Source organism: Aethalodelphis obliquidens, unplaced genomic scaffold, assembly GCF_003676395.1.
Source record: "Aethalodelphis obliquidens isolate GAN/ISIS:26980383/991018 unplaced genomic scaffold, ASM367639v1 scaffold43, whole genome shotgun sequence".
Lineage (NCBI taxonomy): Eukaryota > Metazoa > Chordata > Mammalia > Artiodactyla > Delphinidae > Aethalodelphis > Aethalodelphis obliquidens.
In genome coordinates, this window is record NW_020837987.1 from 11,023,545 (window position 1) to 11,046,333 (window position 22,789).

Sequence of the window (22,789 nt, forward strand, 5' to 3'; positions counted from 1 at the left end):
TCTCCCACTGCCCTTCCCTGGCTGTGGGACCTTAGGCAAAGCCCCTAACCTCTTTGTGCCTCCGGTGAAGGAGGAGGGATTCGGGGAGGAGGTGGGCGCTGAGGTCTCCGGTCTCACCGTGGGTACACAGGTACACAAGCACACGCAAGAAATGTTTACAAACAAAACAGAAGGGCTTTATAAGGCTTTAGGGTGAAACTGGGGGCAGACAGCTGAGCCGCTGACAATGGCTCCTGTGTCTCAGGAGGGCAGGTCCTGGGCTGAGCACTGTCAGGCCTTACCTGAGTCCCTTTGAACAACTGGGCACTCCTTGTTGACCTAGAAAAGCGAGGAGAGCCATCCCTGGGTCCCAGAGGGATGGCATCAGGGCTGCACAATTCAGAGCATTGTAAGAAAGTCTTTTTCAATAGTCAGATGGAGCTGACAGATCAGGTCCCTTCAGTCTCAGCTGTTCGGGAAAGAGTTTGGGTATGTACAGCCCCTCGCCTGCCCTCACAGTCTCACATGTAGGGGAGATTGATCTGCCCCGAGACAGTGACATCCCGGAATGGCTGGGACTTCGGCTGTGGAATCCAGAGGGGGGCACGACCCAACCTATGGAGAGAAATCAGGGAGGGCTTCCTGGAGGACAGGCTGCCAGAGCTGAGCCCTGATACGTTGATTGAACATCTGCTGTGTGCCCTGGTTTGGATCTCAGTGCGAGAGATGGATTTTTGAGGCTGAAGTGAAAGGGGCGTGTGTGGGCAGGAGGATAAGGGAAAGGCCGCTGCTGAAAGCTGGGGTGTGGGTGAGGGCAGAGCAGTGGGAGATAAGGCAGGAGGGAGGTGGTGCCTGGTTCAGGGCCTCTGGGGCAGGAGCCTGGACTTTCTCCCACTCACGCCCCAGGCAGGAATAGCTCTCTCAAAATCCATCCATGTGTGCAGGGAGGACGAGGCGGGAAGAGGCTGGAAGGGTGAGTGGAAGCGATGGGAATCAGGTGGCTGTCAGAGCCACATGGAGAAGCAGGTACAAGTAGGATGAGAAGCCAGAGGCCTTGTCTTTTAGGTCCCACCTGAGACCCTTCCAAGAGCTAGGAGGCCTCTGCCAATGGAGCTTCCTCGTTTCTAAAGCATGAAAGCAGTGAGTCTAAGGTTTGTCAAAGATGCTTTTTTTTTACGGTACACGGGCCTCTCACTGCTGTGGCCACTCCCATTGCAGAGCACAGGCTCCGGACGTGCAGGCTCACGGGCCCAGCCGCTCCGCGGCACGTGGGATCCTCCCGGACCGGGGCACGAACCCGTGTCCCCTGCATCGGCAGGCGGACTCTCAACCACTGCACCACCAGGGAAGCCCCAAAGATGCTTTTTGATCATTCTTTAGTTCCTAAGGCTCTCTGGCCTGATCGTTCTTCATGACTTAAATTCTGTTCGTCTTTGCTCCTAAAGTTCCACCATGGCAAGTATCTTGGATCCCTGGAGTCTCAGATTCATTCATTCAGTAAATATTCATTGAGCCTCTATCCTGTGTGAGGTGACAAACACAGAAAAGAACAAAATGGATGAAATTCCTGCCTTAGGGGAAACCACACTTCCCGAGCGTTCACTATGCACTTTCATCCTGTCCCCAACCTTATGAGTTAAAGACATGAGCAATCCCCGTTACTCAAAGGAGGAAACTGAGGCACAGGATTCTGGAATGCCTTGTTCCTAAAAGTCTGGGACTCTAGAATTCTTTGCCCCTAAGATTCTAAGGTCCCAGAGCTGTTGTTGCTTTTTTTAATTGAAGTATAGTTGATTTCCAATGTTGTGTTAATTTCTTCCATACAGCAAAGTGATTCAGGTATACATATTTATATATATTCTTTTCCAGATTCTTTTCCATTATGGTTTATCTAAGGAGCTAGAGTTTTTTTGTCCTCAAGATTCTGTGTGCTTGGATTCAAGTGGACAGTGGACTCAACCTCATTAAGGAGTGAGGAATTGCAAATTATACCCACTATGAGATTCACACACAGGCACGAATACCGGGATGACTCGTATTTTCAAAGTCTGGCCAGATCCAGTGCTGACAAGGATGTGGGGCAAGGAGAACTCACAGCAGACACTGGAGATGGGAGTGAAACTTGGTGCAAAACTGTCCGACTGTATCTTCCACAGCTGGACATCTGCACACCCTATGCCCCAACAATTCCACTCTTGGATTCTGGGGGAAAATGCGTGTACTCATGGGTGCCAGGAGACGCACACAGCATTGTCAAAAGAGGCAGAATCTGGAGACCACTCATATACCCATCAACAGGACAATGGATTCAGAAACTGTGGTTTTCCGTGCAAGAGAGAAATACACTGTGGTGGAAATGAAGGCAATCCAACAGACATAAGAATATGAGTGAACGTCACAGACATAATAAGATTGAGTACAAGAAGCCAGACCTAAGGTTCAAAACTGTGGGGATGGGGGGAAGGGGTGGGATAAATCAGGAGTTTGGGATTAACGTATACACAGTACTATATATAAAATAGATAACCAACAAGGACCTACTGTATAGCACAGGGAACTATACTCAATATTTTGTAATAACCAATAAGGGAAAAGAATCTGAAGATATATATATATATATATATATATCTGAATCACTTTGCTGTACACCTGAAACTAACACAACATTGTAAATCAACTCTACTCCAATATAAAATAAAATAAAATAAAAATAAAAAAATATAAAATAAAAATTTTTTTAATTAAAAAAATTTAAATAATAAAAAAATAAAGAAAAGAAATACAGCTGACGTTTGTAAACTGACCTAATATTCTACGACTTGCTGAATTATTATGGTGGCTTTTCCTAGATATGGGATTTTCTATGTACACAACCATGTCTTATGTGAATAAAGACAGTTTCAGTCCTGCAAAATAAATAAATAAATGAATTCAAAACTGTAGTGGTCAAGTGTGTATTCACAGGTAGTAAAAGGAAAGCAATAAAAGCAAAAAAGAATGGTTACCTTGGGCTTCCCCGGGGCGCAGTGGTTAAGAATCCGCCTGCCAATGCAGGGGATACAGGTTCGAGCCCTGGTCCGGGAAGATCCCACGTGCGGCAGAGCAACAAAGCACGTGTGCCACAACTACTGAGCCCGCAAGCCACAACTACTGAAGTCCGTGCACCTAGAGCCCACGCTCCGCAACAAGGGAAGCCACCGCGGTGAGAAGCCCACGCACTGCAGTGAAGAGTAGCCCCTGCTCACCACAACTAGAGGAAACCTGAGAGCCTCAACAAAGACCCAACGCAGCCAAAAATAAATAAGTAAAATTTTAAAAATCTAAAAAAAAAGAATGAGTTACCTTGAGAGGAGGGAGAGGCAAGTGAGTTCTGAAGAGGCTTCTGAGGAAATGGCAGAACCATTTCTGAGCCTAACTGTTCACAAAATGGAACATTCTATGTCACGCAATTCTCCACATTATGGTCCATAATTTTAAAATATATATTCTTTTTCATCCCATGATTCCACACCTCTCCGTTCCTCAGATGACTTGGTTCTCCAGGTGGCAAAATTCCTGAGGCTGGGGCAGGAGGGTGCGGTGAGAAGCCACAGAAGAGAATTTGGGATCTGAAACACACGATACAATTTGATTTTCCCAGAAGCGAGCGAATGTCCTGTGACCGTGTGACCACAGGAGGCCAAAGTGACAAGTTCAGAGGTGGGTAATGTCCAAAGGAGATGCCACAAGCCAACCCTCACTCCCACCTCCCACAGTAAGCCTGACAGTAAGAGGTCTCGTGTACCCCAGCTGTCACCAGCCAGCCCAGAGCCAGGGCTGCAGGTGACCAGCCCCAGTCTTTCAGATGTAGAAACCGAGCCTGCCCAGGGTTGAGCAGCTGGGAGGCTTCAGTGCAGTGATTTGCTCGCTCCCAGCCTGCGAACTGATTCCACGGGGCAGGAGGGGTAGTGGAGACACGCCCGCCCCATCCTCACTCTTGTGGGAAAGTGCTACAGGGCAGGGGTGGCCCAGACTGGGACAGCGGATGGGGCCAGGGAAGGTGAGTCCACCGGGGCCCCTGCTCAAATGAGGAAGGGCCTGGCGTGACCTGCTTTTCCAGGAGCCTGGGGAACTTTCGCATCTGTGTTTTTACGCTGTGGTGGCTGCAGGGGAGGTTGTGGCCTCGGGCTGGGGAGGCACCGACTTCCAGGGAAAAGGCCAGCTTTTCAGGGAAGGTGCTGTCCCTTCCTCAGAGATGGGCTCTGTGCTCTGCCCTGGGAAGGTGGGCTTGGGAAGGAGGGGGTTCATCCAGGGACTGGCTGGGCTGATGGGTGACGCAGACACCAGCTTCCTCCTGGGTAATTCATAGCTTGCCCTTTAATACTGGGGACGAGACGGAATCTCATTAAGTGCTCCTAGTAAGATGGCCGATTCAAGCTACACCACTCAGTGAGCTAGTCTGATGGAAGAGGCAGGACCCAGAGGGCCAGACCAGGCTCAGAGGGCAAAGCACTTGGCAAGGGCCACAGGGCTGGAAACTGGCAGAGTGGTAGACCCAGAGACTCTGGGTAGACCCAGAGTCGATTCGTCTCACTCCTTACAGATGAGGATGACGGCGACAACAGTGCTGAAGGCGCTATTGCTAACTCACTGGATCCTCTCGGCCATCATGTTATCATCCCCATGACTCAGAGGGGGAAACTGAGGCCAAGAGAGATCAGACGCCACTCCAAAGCCACTCAGGCTGAGCTGATACTCACACTCAGGTTGTCTGACTCCAAAACCGATTGTCGTGGATGGGGTTCCCCAGACAGCAGACGCTTACAATTAGGAAGGCAAAATGTTTATGAGAAAAGGGGGTGGGGGAAGCAGAATTGGGGAGGGGGACCATCAGGCCATGATGCCAGCCCCAGGGGGAGCCCCTGAAGCAAAGACTGCCCATGAGAGGAATCCCACAGTGGGTGGAAATGGCCAGACCCTCCGACCCTGCCTGGCTCTGTTAATGGCCAGAGGTTGCCCAGGAGACCATGTCCCCAGTTGGCAAGCTGAGGCAGACCAAGTTGAAGGAGCCAACTGTTAGCCAACTGCACACCTGGCAGCTGGGCCACAAGTCCTTTCTTAAAAGAGAATCCAAGCAGCGCGCCTCTGTGGCAGCCCTCCCATACCCTATATTAATAACAGCAATTATCTGAAAATTACAGCTTCCATTTACTGACAACTTACTCCATGCCAGCCTGTGCCAACGTGTGTTCATTCATTTGACCCTCACGACCATCCTGTGAGATGTGTGCTTGTTTTACCCCATTTTATAGATGAGGAAACTGAGGCTCAGAGAGGGTAAGTCACTTGCCGAGAGTCACACAGCTGCTAAGTGCCAGAGTTGGGGTTTGAACCCACACAATTAAAGAGTGAGCCCCATTTACAGATGAGTACACTGAGGCTCAGCATTATACCTCCTGACTGTCCACCATCAGCTCACTGGGACCCCTCTGCCCTACACCTGACCTTCCCAGAACCTGACCACCCCCCCTACCCCCGCCCAGGGCAGATGCTGATATCCACAAACCTCTCCCACCACGTCGCCCCTGTCTGATCAAGGCAGTGAATGCCGGGGAGGCTGTCCAGTCTCAAAGCCCGCCTGGAGAGGATGTTGCAATCCTCTGACTCAGCAGAGTGCGTGCAGACCCAGCAAGAGGGAGAAAAGGGAAGATTAAGTCTTGGCCCAAGCCCCAGATGGGCTGATCCTGCCTAGTGCCAGGGATTCCAGTAGCCTCCAAGGCCCCAGGGTGGGGAGGAACCAGGAGGTGCAGGGCATGCTCCAGGAAGCTGGCCTGCACTCGCCCCTGGGGGTGGGGCGGAGCCTCGGAGAACAGAGCTGCCTGCCAACCCAGGGTGGACTTGCAGCCCAGAGCCCAGACGGGAGGCTGTGTGACCTTGGGCAAGTCCCTTCCCATCCCGATCACCATCTCTGTTTTCCTCTGTCTGCAAAATTCACTTGCTCTCCCCAAGCCTCTCTTAAAGCTAACTTGATTCCCTCCTGCTGCAATGTGACCTTCTCTCCATTGGCGCAACCCTCCCTGGCCTGCAGAAGAGCACTGTAGGGAGAGTGTAGACCCCAGGGCCCGTGACCTTGCCTCTCCTGTGCCTGAGTTTCCCCATCTAAACCACTTCTTCCCAGGAAGTGTCTAGAATTAGAGCCGAGAGGGAAGGCCTGCGGTCTCTGGGACTAATGACCACCCCTCCCAGGTAAGTGGTGCAGCAACTAGGATGCTGGGATCACAGAGACCTGGTTTAAAGACATGACTCCCCCTGTCTCTCACATTTCCCTAGGCAGTGACTTCACTCCTTTGTGCCTGTTTCTTTCTCTGTAAAATAGGGATTTTCGTTGACTTTTCCTCACAAGGTGTCAAGAGAATGAAGTGGGTCAATTCCTAGTGGGAGCTCAGCTAGACTGAATATGTCCATCTTGTCTCATCTCTGGGTGGAAAACGGTGACAAGGAAGACCTGGCCTGGTGGGTGAAGGCAGGCAACGTGGAGACGAGAACAGATATCATTCATTCATTCAGCCATCCATTCTGCACACCTGGTCTCAATCTGCTGAGCAGTCCTGAGAGGCAGAAGCTGTTAACATCCCCAACCTTAAAGTCACGACAAAGGCACAGAGAGGGAAAGCTACCTATCCAAGGTCACACAGCCAGCACATGGCAGAGCCAGGGCTCCAACCCATGTCTCTAAGCCCAGCATGTTGAATCCTAATTTCCTCAATGAAATGGGTCCTGCCGTTGAAAATTTGGGTCAATTGATAATAATAATAATCATTGTTATTATCCCTATGCCAAGTTATAACAGGAAGAATGACAATCGCCACTACGCTGTATTGAGCACTTTATAATTTAGGACCTACAGAATGGAAGCGTATTTTCTTGGTTTAGTCTGTTTTATAAATGAGGAAGCTGGGACCCCGTAACGTTAGATAATTGCTGCAAGTGACAAAGCTAATGAAAGCCCGAGACAAGATTTATACCCAGGCCTCAGTCAGAAGCAAAGAGGAGAAGGCCCAGGAATGAAGCCAAGAGGAACTTAGGGTCTGACCAGCCCAATCTTCTCCTCTTAGGAGGAACTGAGCTCTCCCCCACCCTGACCCCACCAAGAGCAAGAAAGCTGTCCTAGGATCGCAGCCTTCTAGCTAGGACTTCATTTCCCTCTTGGGACCTTGAACAGGTATAATCGTGGCCCTTCCTCCCCCAGGGACGTTTGGGGAAGGACAAGGGGAGAAGAAGCAGTAGGAGGCAGGAGTACCTGTACTGTACTGAACAGGTACAAAGGGTGGCCTGTGTGAGGGAAAGTGGTTAGACACCAGGCAGGACTTCCGGGCCTTCTCTGGGAAGTTTCTGGGACTCATCCAGGGGCCGCCCCTACCGGTGGGGGACCTCCAGAGCTCAAGGCCCAGAGAGGGGAGACCCTGGTCCTTCCCACTGAGGGCACAGGGGGCAAGGGGAGAAAGGAGGGGGGAGCCATCCTGGTTCCTCATCCTCTGTTCCCGACACTGAAGGGAGGCAGCTGTGGGAGCTGGGACTTTCCTGAGCAGCAGAAGATTCTGGGAAATCAGAGACAGCTGCGGGGCGGTGCTGACTCCAGGCCTCCCTTCTCCTCCCCCCGCCACCCTCAGACCCTCTTCAAACCTCCTCTTCCCTCAGATCTTTCATCCTCCAACCGCCGCCCCCACTCTCTCCTCTTCCCTCAGAGCCACCGTCCTCACTTGGTCCTCCTCAGACCTTCTCCTTCTCCCTCAGACCCTCACCTCCTCCCTCAGACTCTTTTATCCCTCCTCCATCCTCAGACTCAGAACCCCCAGCGCCCGCTCTCTCAGCCCCTCCGAGCCCCTGTGGGCCGAGCGCAGACACCCCCTTCCCCCTATCTGGGCCCACAGCCATTTCTCCACCGGCCGCAAGGGAGCCCGGGAGTGGGAGGGCCTTGGGCAGCCGTCCAGCACCACTTCCTAGGGCCGTCACCTTGACAGGCCCCGCTGCTCCGAGGCTCAGCTGCCCTCTGTACAGCAGGGCAGTGCTCTACATCCCAGCCCTCCCCTGTGTTTGAGAGTCCCGGGAGGTGAGGGCTGGGTAGGCGGGGACCCCAGACTTACCACCCTAATTCCCTCACCTTTTCCCTCGTAGCCACAACTCTGCGGGCAGGGGGTGACATCAGCCCCATTTTCCAGAAGAACAAACTGAGTCTCAAGAGAAATGACCTGTCTCAGGGCCACTGTCAACAAGGGGTGGAAGTGGGACTTGAACCCAGGTCTTGCCCCCAGATGCTCTCCCATTACAGGCGGCCGAGGGGGAGATCCAGAGAGGCAGAAAGGAGAGAAGGGGGGAAAAGGGTGAGGCTTCTGTCAGCCCACAGCTGCTCCTCACATCCCGGTTAACGATCCACTGGGGTGGGGCCCCAGTCTTGGGCAAAGTCCCTTCCTGAGAACCGGGGGCCCACACCCATTTTCAGGGTCCCAGGAAGGGGAGACGAGGCGCAGCCAGAGATCGCGAGACAAAAATATGGGACGGGGCTGGAGACAGAGAGAGGGAGGCCGGGGATGAAGATGCAAAGACATGGGGAGACACACAGAACCAGGGAGACCCTGCGAGCCGCCTGGACAGACTCGAGGTGCAGCACCCATTCCCTGGCCCCCTTAGGTCCCCAAAGCCTTCCGCTCCGCCTCCGGTAACTCCGTGACCGGCACTCAACCCCAGCGACGGCCCCGCCTCCAGGGAAATCCGGGAAAGCCCCGCGCGACTGGGGCCCCTCCCCGGGGCGGGGAGAAGGGAGGCCGGGGAGGGGACACGGGAGAAGCCCGCCTCTGCCCTTCCCTCCCCCCCGCTTACACCACCCCGCCCAGCCGCCCGCAGCTCCTGCCTGCCTCTGAGTCATGCCCCCAACCAGCCTGGCCTGTTCCCCACCCACCAACCCCGCCCGGGATGGGAGCGGGACGTGGGGCAGAAGGGGAGCCAGACGGCCCCCGTCTCGCGGGCCCGGGCTTTGGTCGCTGTGACTCTGGTCTTGCGGCCCTGCGGCTCTTGCTATGTCCCCGTCTCCCTCCTCCTTAGTCTCTCACGACCTCCATGCCCCTTTCGCCACGTCTCTTTCTTTCTCTGTGCATCGAGGATTCCCGGAGCACCCACCCTGTGCCCAGCGGCTCCGGCTGGGTGCAGGGACCCCGCCGGGAAGAAACACGTTCACTGTTTCCCTGCGCACTCCCCACCGAACACCACCCCCAACGAAGTTCAAACCCAAAGCTGAGGAGGCACAGGAGGAGGCGGAGATGGGGGCAGGGCAGGCTGAGGGATAGTGCCTGGGCGCCTGCGGAGCGTAGTCCCTACCCCGGGTGCGTCTTTTCGCTCCCACAAAGGAGGAAACGGCTCACAGAAGGGAAGCGCCTGGTCAAGGTCACCCAGCGAGGAAGTAGGAGTAGGGAATCGAACCCGCGTCTTAGCGACCCCAGGGCCTCAGGGAATTGCCTCCCTGGAGGAGAGGCTGAGAGCAGACAGCACTCGAGTGACAGAGAGATGGTGAGGGAAGCAAAGAGACGATAGAGACAGAGACACTGAGAACAGAGACACAGAGATAGAGAGACATCTATCCAGACCCGAAAGCCAGACTGAGAGATACAGAGGCCTATAGCCAGAAAGACAAAAAAGCGGAGACGGAGCCTGACGCCCGCAGCCGCAGGGGTGGGGACCCCGCAACCCGCGACCCCGCCTTCTTCCCACCCACCCCCCGCCCCACGCCAAGACCCGGCCGCTCCGGGCGCCGCGGGGCTGGGAGGGGGCGGGCGCGGGGCGCGGCGCGGGCGGGGCGCTCTGCAGGCTGCACCGCGGGACGGCGGGAGCGGCGGCGGGTCCAGGAAACCCCTGGGGCGGACGGGTGGCCCCGGGGGGGCCGGGGGCGGGGAGGCAGGCTGTCGGCACCGCCCGGGCCGACAAAAGTCCCTTCAGTTCAGCCGGCAGCAGGGGAAGTCCCGGCGCTCGGCGCAGCCACCCTCCCGTGCCGCCAACCCAGCCGCACTCCGGCCGCCCGCTCGGCCGCCGTCCCCGGCGGCCCCATGCCCCGATGCCCCGCGGGGACCATGGACGAGGGGCCTGTGGACCTGCGTACCCGGCCCAAGGGCTCCGGACCCCCAGGCGCCGCGCTGCCGCTCCGCAAGCGCCCTCTGCGTGCGCCCTCCCCAGAGCCCGCCGCCCCCCGCGGCGCTGTGGGCCCCATCGTCCCCCCGGATCCCCTCCGCGGTGGCTTAGACACGCCAGCGGTGCCTGCGCCCCCCCACGGCCTGGCCCGGCCAGAAGCAATTTACTACCAGGGTGAGTGGCTTCCGCGGGTCATGGCCGGGTGGGGGCCAGGCAGTGCAGAGGGTCACTACCGGAGCCAGGAGCAGAGCTCCGACGTAATATACGGGGCCTCGGGCAGCTGAGGGACAGAAGCCAAGGTCCCAAGGGCACAGATATGGGGTTCCTGGGGAGCTGGGCGCACAGCCTGAGGTCCCAGGGGTGCAGATATGGGAGCTTCAGGGAGCAGTGCCTTGGGACACAGGTATCGGGGTTGTAGGAAGGCTGGGTGTCAGGGGGCCCTGAGGGATAGAGCCCAGGGTCCGAGTGCCACATATAGGGAGCTAGGAGACAGTGCACAGCAGTACAGAAATGGGTTCTCAGGGAATCAAGCCCCAGGAACACAGAATTATAAACTCTTCAGAACCCACATATCTAGGGTTATAAGGAATCAGCACTTGGACCCAAGAAACTGGGGTCTTGGCATCCCGAACTATATGTGGGGTCAAAGGAAGTCAGGGGCACAGAGACTGGGGTTCTAAGGAGACAGATATTAAGGATCCCCGGATGTCAGAATCTCGGGAACCAAGATATCGGGAGACGATGGGAATTAGGAGAACAGCGTTGGAGTTCTGAGCACCCCAATATCTGGGATCACAAGGACCCAAGGAAACCGATCCAGATACCAGGGGTCCTTAAGGAGCCAGCAGGCCAGAGATCTGCGGTTCTGAGCACCCAGTTCTGTGTGCTTGCAAGTGACCAGTGTCTTCGCTGGGGTCACAAGGTCAGGTGGCCTTAGGGGGCTTGGGCTCAGTCTAAGAATTGGGGGCAGGACTGGGGACTTCTGGGACTCAAGGATTTAGAGCCAGGAAGAAGGATTCAGGGGTCTCTGGGCAGAAGGCCTCAGGGTGTCAAGGCCTGGTATTGGACATGCAAGGACCAGGAAACTTGGGGGTTCAGGAATGGGAACCCCCAAGGACCAGGAGATGACAGAGAAGGCCAAAATCCATTTTCCCGATCCTGTCTTCATCCCTGACCTCCAGGAGGGGGTGGCCCCTCCCACAGCTGTGCCCACCTCACGATCTCGGAGTGACCCTCAGAGCTGCAGAGACCCCATGCCTAGTGCCTCCAGACCTGTGCCCAGTTTCTGCACCTTCCACCCCCTCAGAGTACAGCTTCAAGCTGTGCATCAGGAGGCCGGTCACAGCCTTCTCCTTTTTTCCTATTCCCCCGATGAGAACCTGGGCCTCAGTTTTCCCCATCTGTGTGATGGGTGGATATGGATTTGCCTGCTACCATGGTCCCTTCCAACACTTTGATCTGAACATGTTTCTGGCAGCACTCCCTCTCCCCAAACTCTGTACACAGTCACCCCACACCCTACATCCAGTGCTTCATCCATCCTTACCTCCCTCAGCCACAAATTCACTCAGCAAACAGGCCCTGAGGTCCCCCTGCTGAGTGATGATGGGGCTTCAGTCCTTAAGGGACTCTCTGCCTAGTGGGAGATGGGGCATCAGACACAAGTAAAGATGTGACAGTGAGAGTGTCCAGGGCTGGGGCGGGGGGTAGGCTGGGGGAAGCTGCGGGAGCCCAGAGGAGGGATGCGGTAGAGGAGTTTGTCTTGCACCTTGAGGACTCAGTAGGAGATGCAAAATGGACCTGGGAAAAAGGGCAGGTGACACGCAGTAGTGAAGGCCGGGAGGTGGGGAGTGGGTTGAGGATCTGTGGGCTTGGTCTCACGCATGTCCTTTCTTTGCCCAGGACCTTTACTGTCCCTGTACCCCACCCCAACAATGGGCTCCCGCTTTCCTCTGCTGAACCTGCCTACACCCCTGTACCCCATGATGTGCTCCATGGAACACCCCCTGTCGGCTGACATCGCCATGGCCACCCATGCGGATGAGGACGGAGACACGTGAGTGACAGTCCCCCATTCATGGAGGGCAGTAGGGAGTGGGGAGACCAACCTTCCACATACCTCACCCACCCACCACAGCACAGGGGCACTCAGCGTGGGCTTTCAAGTTACCTGCACCTGAGTTAGAACCCTGTCTCCACTGCTGTGTGACTCTGAGCTAGCCCCTTTCCCTCTCTGGACCTCAGTTTCCTCTTCTGAAAAATTGGGCACCCTGAGAGCACTTACCTCCCAGGAGTGTTTTTGGAGCAGTGGGCTTCAAATGTTTTATCAAAATCCCAAACTGAGGAAGACATCTCACTGACCAATTTATTCTACGAACTATACATGTTAAACTCCTAGCACTGAGCCTCGCAGATTGCCTGTTCCATATGTGTTAATTACTGGTATTATTATCGTTATTGCTTTTTACTAAACCCAGCACACACACGCACATATAAACTTGAAATAAAAATTGCACAGAACAAAACAACACTCACCCTTACGACTTGGGATCTACTTTGGGATTTTCTATTCTAGTCTTATGTCATGGTTTCCTGGTCATAGCCCACTAAATTAACTTGATGACTCCTTAAGTTGACTTCCCAAATCTCATGGTTTTATCATCTGCCATTTGAGGGGCCATGCTTCCGAGCAGCATGAAGCTGCTGAGAAATCCTGCACGGGAGGGCCTAGCACACAGTAAGCACTCGATATACTTGACCGCCATGGTTATTGTTATTCTATCGACCTCGGTTTGAATCTCAGCCGGCCACTTTCTCACCCCTCTCTACCTCAGTTTCCCCCTGTAAAAACAGGAAGCATAAGATGAGGGTCTCTGTGAGGCAGAAATGAAATGATTTCTATAAAGCGATTGTCTGGGAATGGGGTTTGGGGACTGGAAACCACAGGTGGAGATGGGATGGACTAGCCTATTTCTACAAGGAAAGGGGGGGGCCTCCACCACTGGCTCCTGGGTGTTCACATCCTCGAGCCTCAGTTTCCCTATTTGGAAATCCGGGCTCATAATCACAATTAGGATTCAGTGCAGTGATGTACGTACATACAGTGCATAGAACGGAGGGGGGTGCACACGGTAGGTGCTCAGTACATGGGAGCGGCTTTTGGTTGGTTGAACAGAGCTCCCAGGGTTGTCGTGGACTTATCCTTGTGAACCCAAGCAGGAGGAAGTGCCTGAGATATACATATACAGGGCTCGGTAAAGCTAGTTCCCGCCCACTCTGGGTACGTCTGGGGTCATCAGTGAAATAGATTTAATTTGTATCCGTCCCCAGGGGTGATTTGTTTGCAACCTGTGAAAGCAGGGTGCAGAGGCGACCTGGCACACCAGTCTCCAGCCCCACACCCCAGCCGCCCTCCCCGCCCTCCCCACTCTCCCCCAAAGCAAACACTTCTGCCTCAGCTGCCTGTTGGGGGAAATCCCTTCCCGCAGAACCTGACCGCAGCCCAGCTGCTCTGCCTCCCCCACGTCAGCACCCGTCACTCACTCACAGCCTCCCCCTCCTGGCGCTCCCTCTAACCTTAACCCCTTCCGCTGGGGCCGAGACTTTACCGGAATGGGCAGCAGGCACAGGCCAGGCGGGGGCGCGGGAGGGGGGACACGCTAGGTCTGGGTCCCTGGAACGGCAAAGCTGTGGTTGGGAGGCTGAACTTCTAGGGATTCAAGGGAGTAAGATCTCAGGGCATTCGGACAACCTCCCCACCCCCCACCCCCACCCCCCGCCACCAAGAAGTCAGGAGGCACTGGGGAGATGGAAGTCTGGGTCTCCAAGAGAGGGGGGAACGCGTTCTGAGTCCCAGAGAGCAGAGGTTGGGGGACTGCCTTCCGTGACCCCTGAGCGGGTAAGGAGCAGCGGGCAGGGCAGCTTGGGGATCTAGAACTCGGAGGGAAGGGGAAAGTTCGTATCCGCAATGAGTTAGGGCACCGTATTCCCGGGTCCCAAGAGATCTTGGGGATGGATGCCAAGATGTGGGGGTTAGGGAGCCAGCTGGAGTCGGAGCCCTGGAGGGTGGAGTTCCAGAGGGGTCCTCTGGCTGGAGAAGTTGGGGCCCTTACGCCCAGGGTAACTAGATCGCTTTGGATTAGGCTCCCCTCTCCGCCCTATTCGAGGATGGAAGTTGGGGTGTCCGGGTGGCCGGGGTAGATCCCCGACGAGACAGGCTTCCCTCCCCCGGGAGCAGGAAGCGGAGCCCCGCCCAGCAGACCTGTTACTGGAAGTCCGAGGGCTGGGCCGCCCCTCCCGTCCCCACTTCCTCCAGCCCCGCCCCACCCCCTGCGGCCCGCGCGTTTATGGGAACTCAGGCCTGGACGGTTTCTCTGAAATAATTTTCTCCCTCTGCCCTCACTTAACCCCTCCCGCCCCGAAGGGGACCCAGGCCGGGCGTCCTGGGAGATGCAGGGAGGGGAGGGAGCCCTTCCCAAGGGGGCCCTGGCCCAGCTCCGACCCCTCCCCCAAGATTTCTTTTTAAATTTGGCTGTCTCGGCTCAGGATCCAGGTTCAGCGTTACACCTGCATAATCTCCTACTGGGAGATGGGCGTTCTTGTAGGCTATACTTTACGGAGGAGAAACCCGAGGCTGTAAAGGGCCGCCTAGGCGCACAGCTAGAGAGACTTGTAACGCAATTTGCAGCGCCGGCCTACTCAGCCCCGGCAGAGCCTCCAGGGCTGCAGGATTTCTCTGCCTCCAGTACCTAGGGAGCTGGATTCTAGATGCAAATTCCACAATTGGGAGAACCGCGGTTCACCTCTCTTAGCCACACTCTGGTTTGTCAGCAAGCAGTGGTGGGTGAGAAAGAAGTTGCTCTAGAAAATGGCCTTTAAAGAAAGGTTGTAGGGACTGTGTACCTCCAGTCAGCCTTGTGCCCTCAGCGCTAATGTCCCCCACCCCATACAGTGGTCCCAGATTGCTCTCAGCTCTAAATGGCTCTTCCAGGCTCGGGGCCCTGGGAAGGGGCAGGAAGTTTATTGGAAAGTGTTATCCAGATCAGCGCCTACAGAGATGGAGGAAGCAGGACTGCGCACAGGGAGAATTTGAGCTGCTACGTAGTTTCATCAGGGCCTCAGTTATCCCACAGGGAATGTTGCAGCTGGAGTGGCCTTCAGAGTTGGGGCCAGAAGCCCAGGCCTTCGACACCCACACGGACCAGTCACTGGATGCCATTGGGTGGCATCTACCCACCTCACCCCCATGACCTGGGCAAGCAGCTCTTTTCAGCGGAGGGTAATTCCCAGAGAGAGCTGAGAGCTGACAACCTTCCCAGAAGCTGAGGGAATGAGTCCTTCAGTCCAGAAGTGGTGTGTGTGGGGGGGGGACCTGGGTTGCACAGTCCAGCTTCCCAAACAGTGACTAGTTTGTCCCACCTCCCTTCTGGGCAAAATACGTACTCTTGGGATGGAGGCTGACCGTGATCTCCAGTCACCACTGATGGAGACCTTGATGGTGGTATCGAGTTCATCCCCACCCATTCCACAGATGAGAAAACTGTGGCCTTGAGTGGGGTGGGAATGTGGTTACCAGCTTCAAGGATGGCCAGGGATCATTGAGAGGGACTCATCTATTCAGAGCGTGTTTGTGGAGCACCTGCTCAGCGCCAGCCGCTGTCCTAGGCGCTGGGCAGTGATGGAAGCACACCAAACGCTCTACCCTGGTGGAGTTGACATTCTATCGGGGGAGATTCAGACAGGAAACAAGTAAAGTGTACCACATCAGGTGATGAACTGGAGGAAAATAAAGCCGGGGGTGGGGGAGGGAGCCGCTGCTGTACCATTTTAGCAGAGGCCCAAATGAGGGGAGCTAGTCCCGCAGGTATGGGGGGAAGACTCTTCCCAGCAGAGGGAACAGCCAGTGCAAAGGCCTAGGAGGCAAGCATGCTTGGTATGTTTGAGGAACACCAAGGAGGCTAGTGGCCAGAGTGGGCTGAGGAGAGTGGACAGAGATGATATCAAAAGGAACTGAAGAGCAGGAAACAAGATCACACAGGGCCTGTGGGCCACGGTGAGGACTTTACTCTGAGGATTCTGTGCAGAAAAGGGGCATGACCTGACTTAGGGTCTAAAAGGGTCCCTCTAGCTGCTATGTGAGCGACAGACAGTAGAGCAGGATGGAAGCAGGGAGGCCAGCGAGGAGAGGGCAGTCCAGGAGGGGAGATGGTGGTGCCTGACAGGATGGAGGGAGTGGGGGTGGGGAGCAGTGGTTGGATTCTAGAGACACTTCTAAAGTATCCTGCGCATTTTGGAGTTAGCACTGCTGAGAGTATGGGCTGAGAGGTGACCAGCCTCTAACGCCCGTGATCCTCCACCCCCAGGCCACTCCACATTGCGGTGGTGCAGGGCAATCTACCAGCTGTGCATCGGCTAGTCAACCTCTTCCAGCATGGCGGCCGGGAGCTGGATATCTACAACAACCTCCGGCAGGTGCGGCTGGGGACCTGGGGGCCTGGATCTAATGGGAGAGGGGTCTGGGAACCCGGACTCCTGTTTCCTACGGGAAGAAGAGCTGGGGGCCCTGACTCTTGAATCTGAGGGACGAGGTGCTCCAGATTTCTGGTTGCTGCCTAAGACTACAGCTGGGGGTCAGGACTCAGGAATTCTGAGGAAGGCAGGACTGGGACGCAGGGCAGGGAACGGGTCCCTCACAGTCTCTGTTCCCCAGACACCGCTACACCTGGCTGTGATCACCACTTTGCCGTCTGTGGTCCGGCTCCTGGTGATGGCCGGTGCCAGCCCCATGGCACTGGACCGCCACGGCCAGACGGCAGCGCACCTAGCTTGCGAGCACCGCAGCCCGGCCTGCCTGCGGGCCCTGCTGGACAGCGCGGCCGGGGGCACCATGGACCTGGAGGCCCGCAATTACGACGGTGAGCATCTACCCGGGCGCGGGGTGGGGCTGTCCGGCAGGACCTGGAGTCCTGAGGCTGCAAAGCCCCAGGCCCAGGTTTAACTGAGCCTCCCTCTCCTTCAGGGCTCACCGCCCTGCACGTGGCCGTGAACACCGAGTGCCAAGAAGCGGTGCTGCTCTTGCTGGAGCACGGCGCGGACATCGACGCGGTGGTGAGCGCGATTGGGCCGGGGGGAGGGGCCAAGAGGAGCAAAGGGGGCGGGGCCAACGGGGCGGGGCTTGGGTGGGAGAGAGCCCGAATGGGTGGGGTGGGGCTTGAAGAATCTAAGGGGATTGAGATGCTGGACCCAGCGGTTAGGATGCGGGCCGCCGGCTGTTTGGGCAGTGCTAGGAGACGCTTAAAACCTCCCCGCCCTGCCGCAGGACATTAAGAGCGGCCGCTCCCCACTCATCCACGCCGTGGAAAACAACAGCCTTAGCATGGTGCAGCTGCTGCTACAGGTGGGTAAGGCGGCCCCTGCCCGTGGCCTCTCGCCCACCCTTTCCTCTGACACCACCCGGCTGTCGCCCCATCCCTGCCACCGACGCCGCCTTCCAGTTCTGGCTCTTGCTCTTGCTGCGCTTCCAGCCCCGACCTTTCCTTCTAGGCCTCGTTCTGTCAACCCTAGGACTTCACCCCTCCAGGCTACGAACTAGTCCCGGGTCTTCTCCCATCCCTCCTCCGGCCCCAAAACGTCCCAGGCCCCAACCACCTAGAGTCTTGCTGACCCTGCCTTCCGGCTTTGGCCCTGTCCCCGCGCTGTCCTTCCTCCCCGACTCCGTCCAGGATCAGGCCCAGACTCTGGACCCTTCCCTTCTCTGACTCCGCCCCTGCTTTGGCCGGGGCTGCCGAGTCCAGCTCTGGTTGATTCGGCGCCGCCTCTCCAATCCCGCTCTGTCCCGCCTTTGTTTCCAACTTCTACCCTTCTATCACCCAACCCCGATCTGGCCCCGCCCCAGGTTGTGATTCCCACCCTCACGCCGGCCCCGCCCCTCACTGTAGCCCCGCCCCCAGGGTTCCGCCCCCCTCCCCCCGCTCCACCGGGACCTGGCGGTGGTCCTGACCCGCGCCTCCCCGCCCGCAGCACGGCGCCAACGTGAACGCGCAAATGTACTCGGGCAGCTCGGCGCTGCACTCGGCGTCAGGCCGCGGGCTCCTCCCGCTCGTGCGCACGCTGGTCCGCAGCGGCGCAGACAGCGGCCTCAAGAACTGCCACAACGACACGCCGCTCATGGTGGCGCGCAGCCGCCGGGTGAGTGAGTGCGCGCTGGTGGCGGCGGGGGTTACAGGGGTTTCAGGGGTGTCTGTGCCCGAGCGCCGGTCCTCGCGGATGTGACAGGTGAGTGGGCACGTGCGTGCAGGGGATGCGGCGGTGGGCGTGTGCGCGTCTGTGCCAGGGCGTGGAGGCGAGCCGGTGAGCCTGAGGGCGTGGGTGTGAGTTCTAGACAAAGGAGTGACTGAGGCACAAAGAAAGGAAGTGACTTGTCCCCCTGCACGTACTGAGAAAGAGGCGGTGCTCCCTGAGCTAGGAGACCCCGTGAGGTAGGAGAGATGGAGAGAAGCAGGGCTGTGTGGGCAGGGGTGGCCTGGTGATGACCCCACCCCCGCATCGCCCCGCAGGTCATCGACATCCTGAGAGGGAAGGCCACACGGGCTGCTCCTGCATGCCAGCCAGAGCCCTCCCCTGACCGGAGTGCCACCACCTCCCCTGAGAGCAGCAGCCGCCTCAGCTCCAATGGTGAGAAACCGGCTCCCAACTTCCAGCAGCCCAGCTCCGCCCTCCCTCAGAACCCAGGAGTGGGGGTCCCCAGCCCCCTTCCCCCTGGATCCAGCCTCTCGCTGCCCTCACCCCTCCTCTCTCTTCTCTTCCCACAGGTCTTCTGTCAGCATCACCACCCTCCTCGCCCTCCCAGTCTCCCCCCAAGGACCCCCCTGGATTCCCCATGGTTCCCCCCAATTTTTTCCTTCCTGCCTCATCTCCACCGACCTTCCTGCCCTATGCCGGGGTCCTCCGAGCCCCTGGCCGGCCGGTGCCCCCCTCCCCAGCTCCAGGAGGTAGCTGAGAGGGATGGGGGGGCAGATCTCGGACTCATGAGGAGGGACCTCGCTGCCCTATGGGGTCGGCCCTCCTGGAAACTGTGAAGATCTCACTCTGCCCCCCCCCCCCATCTTCTGGACCAGGATTTGCACAGAGGCACATATATTTACCCATAACCGCCCCCCTCTTCTCAGCATGGATATGCCCCCATCTCATCCCCACCCCCAGCCCGGGACTCTTACCCTATTATTCTCAGGCACCGGTCTCCCATCTGGAACTTCACCCAATCATTCATTTCCTTCTCCTCTCCCAGAGCTGGTGGAACCAAGGAACAGCCCTCCCCTCTGGCCTTTACCCAGTTCAGTAAGGAGGGAGAGATGGGCTGTAGCCAGGCACTGATATCAATGTAAATTATTAGGCTTTTTGGTTGAATTTCTTTTGTAATAAACTATTTTTGTACCATATCCCTGGCTTTGCTAGGCCTCTTTCATGAGGAGGTCTGGAGGAAGTGTGTTTGTGTGTGTGCCCACCTGGGTGCTGTATCCAGCTGACTCTGTGTGAGTCTCAGACTGACAGTGACATGTGTGGGCAACTCTAGGACTTACGGTGTGTTGTAAATGTTCTGTCATTGTGTCACTGTGCCATTGTTTCTGGGGACGACGTGAAGTGTGACATCTTTCCAGAGGACCCTGTTGGATTCCATAGTGCATGTGTGTGTGTGTGTGCTTCTGAAGGATTCTGCGGTTTGTGGGTCCCTGTGTACCACAGCTGGTTCCCCCCAATTGTGTACCTGTGGTAAGCTGTTGATGCCAGTTGCCTCTGGGTCTCCGTGCGTGTAGCATTTGTGAGTGTTCCTAACGTTGAGACCTGCGGTCATCGTGTGATTGTTTCTATGTGACTGCCTCACTTGGTGTGTCACATTTTGATTCAGTGGCTCCAGGGCCCCCCTGACATACATATATATTTTTGACCGTCTGGACGCGTCTCTTACGTATCAGTCAGGGTTTGCATTCATTTCCCGTTACCACAGTAACAAAGCACCACAGATTCAGCAGCTTAAAACAGCACAGATTCATCCGCTTGTAGTTCTGGAGGTCAGAAGTCCAAAATCAACTTGACTGGACCAAAGTCAAAGTGTCAGCAGAGCTGGTTCCTCCTGGAAGCTCTAGAGGAGAATCTGGTCCCTTGCACTATCCAGCTCCCAGAGGCCGCCTGCATTCCTTAGCTCATGGCCCCTTCCTTGTATCACAGCACCTTCTTGCTTCTATCTGTACATCTACTCTGATCTTCCGTTTCCCTCTTAGGAGGACCCTGTGATTCCCCCAGGTGCCCACAGATAATCCAGGATAACCTCCCCCATCTCAAGACCCTTAACTTCCTCACAGCTGCCAAATCCCTTTTGCCATATGAAGTAACATTCACAGAGTTCCAGGGGTTAGGATGTAAATATCATCGGAGTCTCTATTCGATCAGAGAAGCAACATCACTAAGCGGTGGGTATATGGATAAGTGATTTGTTACAGGGATTTGCCCGTTGGGAAGGGAAGATGGATGTACAATGGGGGGGCAAGGACAAGCTGGACCCCCCAAGAAAGGGCTGGACCCCATGTCAGCCCCCAGTGCCTCCAGCCTTGGAGAAAGGGGTGTCCTTTGGGAGAAGCTGGCAACCTTGGTCCCATTCTATTGGTCTTCTTGAGTGACCATGTGTTTGTGTTTCCGAGTGATGCTGAGTGTGGGTTTTTCAGTCTGGCGGGCCCTCCTTGGGCCTCTGGGTCTCTGTATGTCTTGGTGATTGTGAGCATTTCTGCTGCGGTGACTCCACAACATGCTGTATCTGTGGGGCCCACTGCCTTAACATCTTCCTAGGAGACACTGTTGCGTCTAGGCTAGGGGTGTGTGCGTGTGTGTACACACACGCACACACATCCATGTACACGCACTTCTGGGGCAGCTCTGACTGGGTAGCCCAATTTTTTTTTTCTGTACGCGGGCCTCTCACCGCTGTGGCCTCTCCCGTTGTGGAGCACAGGCTCCGGACGCGCAGACTCAGCGGCCAGGGCTCACGGGCCCAGCCGCTCCGCGGCATGTGGGATCTTCCCGGACCAGGCACGAACCCACGTCCCCTGCATCGGCAGGCGGACTCTCAACCACTGCGCCACCAGGGAAGCCATGTGCCAGTGCTTTTGATGCTGCCTCTGGGCTATGGTGTCCCTAGAGCTGCCTGATTTGGAAGACATGTTGGTTTCCTAGGGCTGCTGTAACAAATGACCACAAACTAGATGGCTCAAAATGAATTTATTCTCTCACAGTTCTGGAAGCCAGAAGTTCAAAATGAAGGTGTCGGCAGGGCCACACTCCCTCCAAAGGCTCTAGGGGAGGATCCTAGGTGGCTGCTGGCATTCCTTGGCTTGTGGCTGCATCTCTCCAATCGCTGCCTCCATCTTCACATGGCTTCCTCTGCTGTGTGTCTGTGTCTTCTCTTCTGGCTCTCATAAGGACAATTGTCACTGGGTTTAGCCCTAAACCCACCCAGGTAATCCAGGATGATCTCATCTTGAGATCCTAACCTTAAGTGCATCTGCAAAGACGCTTTTTCCAAATAAGGTCACATTTAAAGGTTTTGGGGGGTAAGGATGGGGACATATCTTTGTGGGAGGCCACCGCTCAACCCACTACAGAGGGTGACTGTTGGGCCTCGCAAGCAGCTGTGTGTGAGAACTTCCCACGTGATAATCCCACCACATGAGCAAGGTCATGTGCAGTGACTGTCTCTCCAGCAGACCATGAGCCCTGGGAGGACAGTTTCCTCCTGCTGCCCTACCCACAGCAGCCAGCACACTGCCTGGCACGGAGCAGACCCCTGAGAAGTGATGGTGGAATGAGTGAGCCTCACCCACTCCCCATTGCATTATGGTGTCTGTGATTCTTTGTGGCTGTGTCTGGTCCCCTGTCACACTGTGTGACCAGTTTGGGAGCAAATATTAGCAGCCATGTATTGACCATGATGGTACCCATATTCCAGATGAGAAAACTGAGACTCAGAGAGAGCAAGTTGCCCATCCAAGGCCAGGTCTCCTGCCTCCTAGACCCACGCTCATAGTCGCTGGGCCCTCTTGACTCACAGGAAGGTTGTATGTGGTTGTGCCTATTATTCTGTGTGTGCACACGCATGTGTGTGTGGAAAGGCTGCAAGATTACAGGTGGTGTGTCGTTGAGAGCACAGGCCCCGGAGTTAGAACTGAGTTCGAGTCCAGCCCTTCCATTCTCTAGCCATGTGACCTTGATCAGGCGACTTCAGGCCCCGAGCCTCCGTTTCCGCATCTGTAAAATGCGAATAATGCCCACGTCTGAGGGCTGATGGGTTGATGAGGATTTGATGAGAGTGTAGGTGCCAGCCCCATCACCAGCCTGGAGTGTGTGTCAAGATCTCCTTGTATCTGTGGGTCCAGACTGTAGGTGATGTGCCTCTTTGTGTGTGAGAAACTATCCCCCGGTTCAGAAGCTGAACCCGGCCCTGACCTTGGTAACTTACTTCTCTAAAACAAAGGATCTGGCCTCTCCACACATGGAAACCCCCTCTCAGCTTCCTGACCTTGGGACTGGGCACGTGTCCTTCCACACCCGGCCCCCTTCCCCTGAAGAAAGACTCGAAGGAGAGGGGAGAAGGGCTATATAGAGGGTC

The 22,789-nt window shown here is 56.3% G+C and overlaps 1 protein-coding gene across 2 annotated transcripts; it reads left to right on the plus strand.

Annotated features, from left to right (window-relative positions):
• Positions 1-9,875: 9,875 nt before the first annotated feature.
• BCL3 (BCL3 transcription coactivator) lies at positions 9,876-19,571 on the plus strand. Of its 2 annotated transcripts, XM_027079793.1 has the most exons (9): positions 9,879-10,308; positions 12,037-12,190; positions 16,497-16,605; positions 16,844-17,048; positions 17,153-17,241; positions 17,453-17,530; positions 18,154-18,321; positions 18,690-18,807; positions 18,945-19,571. In XM_027079793.1, the coding sequence occupies exons 1-9, from the start codon at positions 10,053-10,055 to the stop codon at positions 19,130-19,132; spliced, it is 1,365 nt and encodes a 454-aa protein (XP_026935594.1). In that variant the 5' UTR covers positions 9,879-10,052; the 3' UTR covers positions 19,133-19,571. The 2 variants fall into 2 exon arrangements, with proteins under 2 accessions (XP_026935593.1, XP_026935594.1); XM_027079792.1 differs by having other exon boundaries at positions 9,876-10,308; positions 18,690-19,571.
• The last annotated feature ends 3,218 nt before the right edge of the window (positions 19,572-22,789 follow it).